Source organism: Capsicum annuum, chromosome 4, assembly GCF_002878395.1.
Source record: "Capsicum annuum cultivar UCD-10X-F1 chromosome 4, UCD10Xv1.1, whole genome shotgun sequence".
NCBI lineage: Eukaryota > Viridiplantae > Streptophyta > Magnoliopsida > Solanales > Solanaceae > Capsicum > Capsicum annuum.
In genome coordinates this window covers 214,325,426-214,336,210 of record NC_061114.1, presented here as the reverse complement: position 1 = coordinate 214,336,210, position 10,785 = coordinate 214,325,426, and the positions used below count along the sequence as shown (strand labels likewise).

At 36.3% G+C, this 10,785-nt stretch overlaps 1 protein-coding gene across 1 annotated transcript; it reads right to left on the bottom strand.

Moving 5' to 3' along the window:
• Positions 1-622: 622 nt before the first annotated feature.
• On the bottom strand, positions 623-9,619 carry LOC107867361 (ubiquitin carboxyl-terminal hydrolase 17). The gene is made up of 11 exons (XM_016713546.2): positions 8,851-9,619; positions 4,692-6,111; positions 4,512-4,597; positions 3,440-3,525; positions 3,168-3,330; positions 2,956-3,076; positions 2,710-2,867; positions 2,361-2,445; positions 2,036-2,248; positions 1,633-1,694; positions 623-1,541 (listed from the first exon to the last, which is right to left on the bottom strand). Exons 1-11 carry the CDS (start codon positions 9,294-9,296, stop codon positions 833-835), a joined length of 3,549 nt encoding a protein of 1,182 aa, XP_016569032.2. The 5' UTR covers positions 9,297-9,619; the 3' UTR covers positions 623-832.
• Positions 9,620-10,785: the final 1,166 nt, after the last annotated feature.

Genomic DNA, 10,785 nt, shown 5'->3' with positions numbered 1-10,785 from the left:
TTTTACTTAAAGTAGTGCATATATATTGAATGATGCGTATATTTGTGTATATATCATCTAAAGACGTATATATTTAATGTATACATATGTATATATTCTATAAATTAGTATATAACTATATATATATACTTATATATATTGTAGTATATATATGTTGTAGTATATGTTTTATTTAAAGTGGTACGTATAGTCATATATATTGAATGGTGTGTATATATGTATAATTGTGTATATTTGTATATATTTTTTAAATTCTAATGTAGTATATACTATATAATATAATGTATATATATTGGTTAACGTAATTAAAATATATATAGGTGGGTATATATTGTGTATATTGAAAAAAAGTTAATTTTTTTTAATTTTTGACCGAATTTAGATGGATTTGACCGAATTGAGTTAAGAAGGCCGGGTTAAGATTGTTCTTAAAATTTTTACTGTGTGAGCCCAGACCGGACCGGCCCACTTAACCCCAACCTGTCCCAGCCCAGCCCACAACCCGATTAATTTTAACAGGCCAGTTCCGAATTGACCCGGCCCAGCCCACTTGACAGCCCTAAGTTCAAAGCACCTACCCAGAAAAGACCAAACGGTGCAACTAATCCAATAGGATATCCAATTACAGGAAATGGACATACATTATATTAAAGGGGAAGAGAGTGACAAAATTATGGCCCCTTGTGGTTTTGAACACAGCCAAAAGCCAATACATATATATATTACATACAACCACTCCCTAAGCCCCTGTGCCTCCCCAACTCATTATTTCCCTCCCTCTAGAATACAAAAATACTTTATAATACCGATGTCCAAAAGGCACCTTCTTCCCTCATCGATCTCTACAAGTTACAGGAGATTTCGACTTGTCACAAGGGTTAACCCGACCTAATCTACTCGAGTCGATGTTACTACTATTATGACTACTAACTACTTTTCTACAATGCTTATTTGGGTTGGGACAGAGAGGCGGTGTCCTTCCACTGGTTTCTGAAACCGCAGCATAACCATTACGATCAGGCAACCCCGTCCAAAAACCTTGACCGTCCCCAGCTGCTTCTGCATCGCCACTGCAACTGCTACAGGTCTCTTCATGCGCAGAAGCATAACGGTCCAAATCAGCAAGGGGTGAATGCCTTGAGTACAAAGGGGAAGGAGAAGAGGATGAGGATGTGTCAGAATCAGATGAATTCCTCCAGAGATTATTCCAAGAGACTCCAGACTCGCCAAATATATCAATATTTAAGTCATCTGTGCTCGTCGAATCCCTGTTAGTGCTGTCTGTGCTGCAAGAACCAGGCTCAGAGAAGAAAGATGACTGTTCACTCGAAGAGTCATCCTCAAATATTGACCTGATCGGCCTGACATTTGTATGACTAGGATAAGAACATTCGTTGCATGTTTGATTAGTTGACTCGCCATGAGAAGAGTCCCATGGACTCCTTGTATGGGATCTTGATTTACAAGTCAGTTGCTTTAATCCCCTTGGATCACGAGGAATAGTCAAACTCCTCATTATCCTCGGGGCTCGGGGCGAGCACCTTAAAAAGGGAAAAAGAAAATGTCAGCAACAACCAGTAAAGATAGAAGAATGGAAACCTCAACTAGAAGGATACTTGTCTATGACTTAACCTTGAATAAAGAAGCATGTACGCTCCCTTCGACAAGACTCTTTCAAGTTCCACAGGTTTCACCTACAAAGATGACAAAGACCATATCAAAACCTCAGAAAGACCGTGCTGTGTGACAATAATGCGTGAAGCAGAAATGAGGGGAAATGGAGGGTCACGGTTCTCCAACATCATAGAACTCATTAACGCACATCAGAAGCACTTTTAGTAGTTCCAAGCAAAAAAAGAGGTAACCACTTTGTCAACAAATGCCTAATTCCTAGTAAGCTTACCAATACCCAACAAGTCCAGAAATGGAAAAAAAAAAAATCCAAGGAATGGGAGAAATTAAGAAGATAAAAAGGAGATGCATAAAACATAAGCTTTAAAATTTGAATTGCAAGTACAAGTTTAGGGTGACATACCGAGCTATCATCAACTTTATACCACTTATTCTGAAAGTTCCTCACATAACACACATAGTGACCAGAAAATGCAGCATTCATTATGTCCAGGTGAACCACAACTCCATAAAGCTGGTAAACTGGTGATTTATCACTTGTCCCACTCATATATGGTGCCAGGTTCAGAATCTCTGGGAATTTGATCGTCTTGTTTAGCTTCCCAAATTTACCTGACTGCAAAACTACAGACAATAAGCAATTGGCAACAAAATGAAGATATGACGAGACATTTCCTTTAGATCAATATCAAAAACTGAAGGAGACAACACTTCATTCAAAACAGTACCTGAAATCTCTTTAATGCAATAGTGAGGACATTAGGAGCCTCCAGCACTTTCAACTTTTTCTTGGCCTTCTCATACGATTTACATCTTAAAGACGGAGCAAAATTTTAGTCCAAAAAATGTGCTCAACACCTATTTCAATGAAAATGGCAAGCATGCAGAAGAGTCGAACACACTGCTCATAACCAAACAAATTACCATCACAGAAATTTCATACTGGAGATATTAGAAGTGAAGATGTGGTACAATGCAATTACTCAGCAAATTGTCAAAGCTAAATCACAGCAGACCTTATAATATTAGTATAATCCTTTTTCTCTAGATAATGAAGTATAAACAATCAGATCTAACCTGCCACAGCGGTACTTGTTTTCACCATCTAGAGTCTCAGTATGAGTAAATTGTTTTAAAGCTTCCTCCAAGGTGCCTATATCCCCATCTATTTCAACAGTAAGATCCATCATTCTCTCTTGCCTCTCAGATTTGCCCCCGCACCTCATGCACTCGATCTTCCAGTTGAATTTTCAGAAATCAGAATTAGAAGTTCCGCAGGAAATATTTAGCTACATTTAACAACGATTAAAAGTTAGCAGTTACCTTCGAACGAAGATAGCCCCCAAATGTAAGCCCCACGAGACTCGTTTCTTCTTCAAAAGAGCCGGGTGCAGTAACCCCAGCTTCCTTTAAGCAAATGGATTGCATCGTGTCGATAACATACCTATTGAGTTAGAAAAACAGACATAAACTAACTTAGAGAACTTCAAAAGATACTCGTATATTAACAGGCTTCACAGATACAGAAAACATACCTAAGAAATTCATGAGCATCTTCTTCTCTACCATTACCAAGATTGCTCCCGATGCTTTCGAGATGGGAAATTATACTACTAGGAGATAGGGGAGAGTTCCCATCTTTTGCTTTTAGAACTAGACTTTCGAATTCGCACGTGAAGCACCACCCTTTCTTTTGACCTGATAGCATATAAAAAGAGGGAAAACTAGTAAGTTTAAATTTGATTTGGAGTGCCGTGTGAATGATGAGTTTTTTAAAAACAAATCTAACAATCAGAAGTGGACATACAAGTCTTAGAGTGAAGCCCTTGAAGAAAATAGGAAGTAAGCGGTGGTGTAAATGCCAGGCACTGAAGGACGGCATTAGCGTAGCAGCTGCAGCACATTGCAGAACAAATTAGGTATGAATAAATACTATATTTGAGGTTTTGATGAATATCTACCACCTAGCAAGTTCCACGATTGCTATGACAAGGGAATAAGCAAATAAACAGCAAGAGATTTGAATTCCATCTTCAAGTTGAGACATTAACTGCGCAACCGAAGATAGGAAAATAGGACAGCAAGAAATTTGAATGTTCGGCCATCAACTCATGACGAGAGCCTCTAACATAGTCAATTATTAACTGATTCTCTGCGCAACATAGTCAATTTTTTCATTGAAGCCAATCAATCTGTGTGTTTAAAGAGGACTTAAAACATCATAAATTAAAGGTATATTTTTTGGCCCACAACATCCTCTCTTTTAGAACATCATCATGTGGGGTTATTAGTTGAAAGTCCCAAAGCTACCTGCACTAAGCAGATATTTACAACAGAGGACTCATCAACTCGGGAATTTGTTTGTTGGTTGCAACATAAGTACTACCAATTCATTTCTTGCAATCACAAAAAAAAATCTTCTTGATCTCTAAAGTTGTCCTGCCAATTAATTTCATAAACTCCATCAAAAGAATAATAATTTCATAAACTTGTGCAATAATTATCTCAACAGACGAGGCCCTAGAACGTCACACTGTCGGTCATCACGTAAAATGCTACTTGTAAATAAAATCATTTAAAATAAAAATAAAATACAAAATTAAAATTAGTCAAATTATATCTTGAACCTCACAGTAATCACCAAATTTCAGGGTAGATTGAACAACCAATGCCTAAGAAATTTTTACTCTTAAAAGGGAATGCATGTTCAGAGACTTCAACAAGTGATATAACTACTTGAAATCAGTATGTAAGGAAACAAAATCCACATCCCTTAATTCTAAACACGTGGATAAGAAAGCCATATGAGGCACGATTAGTCCAAACAACAAGGCTTTCCAGATTACATAGTAAAACCAGCTCAATCTCATGCCACATACCTGTTACCACAATTTACAAGGCCAAATGGTCGCAATTCATTCTTCCAGTTATGAAGCTTCACAAAATTTTCATATGGAAAAAGACCCTGAAAAGAAACATATCTGATGAATACAGAATTCCATAATAATATATGCGTTACAGGTGAAAATCACAAATAAGCTAGAGTATTGCATGCATACCTTGCTACCATATCTTCCAATGACCTCACACTCCTCCCCTGGAGAACTGAGCCGTGTCATCTTTGAACCCCTGAACTGGTCAACAACTTTCAAAACTGATGACTTCAAGCCATTCCTTGGATTTGGTAAAGGAGCACTAGGCTCTGCAGAACAGGAACTAGCCACTTGAATGTTATCAATCTTTGCTGACTTCACATTTTGGATATCATGCCTCCCATTGCTAGAAGCGATATTATCACAAATTTTGGCAGGAGAAGGTTCTTTTTGTCTATCTTTTGGAATTTGTAAAAGACTGGCTGGGCCTTCAATGCCAGGATATGATTTGTTGGGGCTTGAGGATGGCAAGTTACTAGCTTTTAACACATCATGATTCTTAAGATTAGCAGAAGCATTAGATGAGGAGTATCTACCTTCCTTAGAAGTCAGCGTGCATTTATCACGAGAGTCATGCACATCAAGCTGATCCGAATTTACAGACCGTGAAGCTGATGACCTCCTACTTTCTGTCCCATCTTTAACTTCAAATCTTGGTTCAGCTTGATTGACTGGTTTCAGCACTTCCACGATAATTGGCTTTGGATTTTCCAGATCCTTCTTTGAGTTGGATCCTTGTTCGCCGACCCCAGAAATCGGAAGTCTAGCAATTTCTGCGGGCCGACATGAAATTGATTGAGAATCTGAAATCTTGATCTCGCAAGCATTTCTGATAGTAGAATCTGCAATATTATCAAGTGAACCAATCCTAGATCTAGTATAAGGAACTGATCCTTCCCAGAAACCAGATGAGGATGTAGAAGACTCTGTCAATGAAGATTCACTGGAGTCATCATTACTTGTACTTGTTGAAGTCCAATATTTAGACCCAGTGTCCCCGTGAATGCTACGCTTGGCGTGATTATTATCTGCAGTGCGTACCAGTTGGGGTTGCTCTGTGTAGGATGGCTTCAATCTGTCTACCTTGGAATGATCAGTCTGAATCTTAACTTTATCAATGACACCAGACCTATGACAGTCGGAAGCATCAGAGTCACTTGAATCAGATGAAGAATGATCAACAGAAGATCCACTTGATGTAGTGAGGTCCAAATGTTCACATGAAGATGAATGAGGCACGAAACTAGAGTTCAAATTGGGGCTTTTTGTTTCTGTCGGACTCTGTCCAACTGTGTCATGCTTTCCATCAGATGTAGTAGTGTGTTTGGATCTCAAAAGTGCAGCTTCTTCTGGGGAACCATCGGCTGATCCTGAAGAATGTCTCCCTTCAACCTCAGTGCTCTTAAGATGACTTCCATTTGAATCCTGCTTATATGTCTTCAGATGGGATTTCACCTCAACATCATTGCGGTGATCCAAGTTGCTAACTGGACGACATTCATCCTTGTGACCTTGTCTCCAATGAAGGATTTGACATTTGCCAGAGCTGACAAGAGTACAAAATATAGGACTATTAGAGATGTAGATATGAGTGTTTTAGAGCTTCAAGAAAATTAAAATTGAAAGCTATCAAAAAAGAGACAAGACACGTAATAGACAAGCGGTATCCAGAGCATATAGTACTAATAATACAAGAAATGTCAGCATAAACTCTTTCGACGAATCTATTTCTCCAAGCCATTAAACTATTAAAGTAAGAGCAAAGCTGTAACACCGTCATTAGCATCAACAAAGATGATCATCTAAAAATTGAGACCTCAACTGTAAAACAATATCTTCCTCCACAACCCCCCATCCAAAAAGAAAGCAACTAAACGGACAACAAGAAGAAAAATAATGCAGGGTTAACCCACATGAAGACTTCTCCAATGATTAAAGAAACATAGCATTAATCTTGATAAGGAAAGTAAACAGAAGGCATAGAACACAAATATGAAGTTAAAATGTTTGAAACTGAACATTGGGAAATCTTCTCAAATCTTGGGACCTATGTTACAAGATCTCGGGGTTGCTCAGGACTACTGACAGAAGTACAGATATATAAAGAAAAGGAAATCTTGAGACCATAATGATCATTCATGGAGAAGCAAAAAGTCTATGCTCCAACAAACACAAGGGTAAGAAGCGAGATCCACATCTGATACCTCCTCCTCCGAGATTTAGTAGGAAAACTTTCATCCCAACTTCATCCAAATTTAGCTGCAAAGTTCCAAATGCTTGAAGCACTTCTGAATTAATAATTCAACATTTTTATTTTTTTTGACAACCGTGGTAGGGCAAGCTTCCATAATGCAACATTATTTACCTCACCATACATTTAAATTTCAAAAGTATAAACCCATTAAATAACTCAAATAATTTGAATTATGTCTGTCCTATCTAATCCCATCCCAGAACTGTATTCTTGTAAGCACTTCATAATCATGTTAAAGGCACTAAAATTACATATATCCACCTCAAATGGGATGCGTATATATTTCCACTTATGAAGTTAGAATCTGAACATGAATTAGGTGCTTTAGATTTCTACCCTTATTACTAACTTATTTTGAACAGGGAAGTATTACTAACTTACAGTGAGCACTATTATTGGAAGAAGTTGGAGCAATACATTGAAAAGGGCACTGCACTAACGGCTAGCCACTACAATTTCAAATTGCCTTAATAAATGACCTCTGGTAACTCCACTTCCCTACATGACATAAAATAGGACCAACTCCATTGTACACATGGAAGAGATTAGAAGAAAAAACCATTGAAAGGTAGCAAAAGCTGATCAAGGTAGTAAAAAGTCTTGAAAAAATCTGTCAGCTTTTTTATGTTTAGAGATCAGTTTTTCTGTTTGTTTATTTATTTATTGATAACCGTGGTTAGAGATCAGCTTATTGAATTCAGCGTTCTTGTAGATTGACTTGTCAATGACTGTAGTACTCCAAATTGCAATGAGCTTAGCTTAACCCTTGCTCCACTAATATATATTTATTTGCCAATAGAATAAATTTCATGATGTAGCATGAATATAGCACAAATGATGTCTTCAATCTTATGTTAGTTCCTTGTGGAAATTCACCTAATAATAAGGAGAGTGAAGAGGAAACCAAAAATCTGATAGCAAATATTTTTCAACTCTAACCTAAAGAAAATGAATTTATTTCTTGGCAGCCTTAAGTTTCGCTCATACTAGTTAACCATTTATGTATAAAGATGAATCAGAATGAACAGAAATAGGTCACTCTCTTGGTATTGTCTAAATCTAGCAGTCGGTCACAGAGAAAGAGCTTTCACCAACTCATTTTATGAGATGTCACAAAATGGTCACCCGTTACCATATAACATAAGCAACTCAGCTGTTCCCATTTGATTGTAGAGAATTACACAAGAAAGTTTTCATTAGAAGAACTGCAGCCCAATTATCAAAACTGAAACTATGCCATCAACTGCAAGAAGTGTTCTTTATTTGATGTCCCATAATAGAACCCATTCTTCTACTCTTACCCGAAACTCAGATGTTTATTCATAGCTATTACCTTGACAACAAAGAAGAGTTCGACCCAATGCTTTATTCTGTCCTAGCTAGTTGATCCCGATTCAACATTAGAAGTATACTTATTTTTCCCCAAAAACCGTATACTTTTGCCTGTAATACTGCATATTTGAGTTCAGATGTCTCTTTTGTTCTTGTTAACACTACCAGAACCAGCAATTGAAAAACCCTTTGACAAGGTTGCAACTTTTCATAAATGATTGATTTAAATCCACACCCACACCCAATACAATCAAGTCCATCAATAATCTAGTTTCAGCATAAACAACAACAAACATACAACAACGCCTGTGCCTCAACCCCAAGCTAGCAGGATTGGATACATGAATCTTCACAATCCATGTTGCTAATCTAATCATTACTAATTTAAGTTCTCCAAGGAAAGTGCACCAACATGACTATGCCTTAATCTAAAACCCTTCGAGTTCCAACTTTAGATAAATGGTTGATCTAAAAAACACATCCAATACCAGCAAGTCCATCAATGATCTAGTTTATCAATAAACAACAAGACAGGCTCCGTTTCAATAATAGGCAAAATGGCACTCAAAAGAAAGTGTGCAAACATGATTATCCCTTAATTCCAACTAGTTCCATCATGTACTCGACGAAAAATAAACAGATAAGAAAAAAGATATAAACTTGAAGGCTCTAGTGGGATTCTAAATCTTCATATCATACCAGTAGCGAACTGCTTTACATTGGGAGCACCGAGTAGAGGTCGGAGAAGAACAAACCGCACATTGGTACTGCAATTGCCGTGAAGAACCCGAATACGATGATGCTGAAGTGGTAGTTGCTGATGATACCGATACAGGTACTGATGGCTCTGCTAGTGATGCCGGTGCCGGCGTTTCAACAAACACGTGGTTATCATCATCCTTCAGATAATCATTTCCATATCCATAACTATACCCGTACGCATACCCATATTCCTCAGCGGCTTGTAGCTCAACTCTGGCTGCCTCTTCCGAAGCCAAAACCAAAAGCCTCTTGATCTCCTCCCTTCTCGCCACCGACCTCCTCCATTTCCGTCTCACCACAAAACCTAAAACCGGCCCGAAAACCGCCACAAACGCCGCCACCACCAAGCTCGATAGAAACCCTAGATCCCCTCCCACAAGCATTTACACGAATCCTTCCACAACAGATCACATCCAAACACTAATTCTTCCAAATTCATAGATTTCTCCAAATCAAACTTTGCATGCACAGACAATTCGGGTCGGGTTAACCCAGAAAAATTCAACAAAAATTACAAACAGATGTGCAAAAAATAGACGAATTTGGTGGAGAAATGAAGAGAGGAAAGTGCAATAAAGTGACTGGAAGAGAGAAGATTCTGACCAGATCGAGAGAATTTAGGGGATTTTTTTGTTCAAGTTTGAAGAAAGAGAAAGTTTTTGGGGAAAATTGAAAAAGCAAACCAAAAATAGGCGTGTACTCTGAAAATAGGAATAAATGTAGGGGTTAAAGTATACAACAACAATAAACAACGTAATTCAATAAAGTGGCGTCTGGGAAGAGCAAAGCGTAGATTATTCTTATTTTCCTTTAATAGAAAATTAAAACTCAATTTTTATAAGAAAATTAAGATAAAAATTTTAACAAATCTTTCTTTTTAGTTTGATTTTTTTCAGTTGATCCGCCTTCTTCACATATTTGATCTTTTTTTTAATATAGTATTCATTACTGCTGCTAGGCATGTTTAAAAATTGAATTTTTGGAATTAAAAATATATGAGCACTTTGCGGGTTAAAAATATTTGAGTCCTTTATAAGATTAAAAGTAAGTTTTATTTTCAAATATGTAACAGTATGATTGTTGAAAATATGATTGACAATCGTCTCTACATGTAATTTTTAGACATATATCTTCATTATCATTAAATTTGTCCAATTTTCATCTTAAACTATCCTCAATCGAACCATCTAATCTTTGAACCTGACTTTGATACTACTTGTTGGATTCAAAATCGAGAGGGGGTCATGCGGAAGCTTATAATTTGCAAAAACCTATGAAAAAAAACAAATTTATGTGAGAAATTTTTTCTAAACTACATTGTGGATGTTATTGTGTTATAACATGAGAAGGGGATTTTCTTCCAAAACTTTCCTCCAAGAAAAAAAATTGTCAAATATGAAAAAAAATTATATTTTTCTTTTAGAAAAAATAAAATTATTATGGTACTACTTTTATTTTTCTTCAATAAAAAATTAAAACTTAATTTTGTTAAGAAAATCAGGACAAAACCCTAACAACGTACACGTGCCTTGAAGCAAAAAGACTATTTTTGATAATATATGTTTCAAAATAGAAATAATTTAAAATAAGATACAACAAAAATAGAAGAGATAATAAATAGGAATAAAGATAATAAATTATATCATAATAATACTACAACAAAATAATATTCTTTCTCTCTTAAATTATATGCTTTAATTTAACTTAATATGATATTTAAGATTTTTTTTTTTTTGAAATTTATTATTTAAAATAAGTCATAAATATTACTGTGAAGATAAATCATTTCATTAAAAATAAAATAAATATTTTAAGATTGAATTAATACTATATGTATAAATATGATATTCTTTCTAAGATTGACTAAAAATG

Excerpts from the sequence above, each read along its gene's own strand:
- LOC107867361 (XM_016713546.2), bottom strand. The coding sequence starts at position 9,296 with ATGCTTGTGGGAGGGGATCTAGGGTTTCTATCGAGCTTGGTGGTGGCG. Across the intron at positions 4,598-4,691 it reads TTGGAAGATATGGTAGCAAG|GGTCTTTTTCCATATGAAAA; the intron begins GTATGCATGCAA and ends GTTTCTTTTCAG. Across the intron at positions 2,868-2,955 it reads GGGGCTATCTTCGTTCGAAG|ATCGAGTGCATGAGGTGCGG; the intron begins GTAACTGCTAAC and ends TTCAACTGGAAG.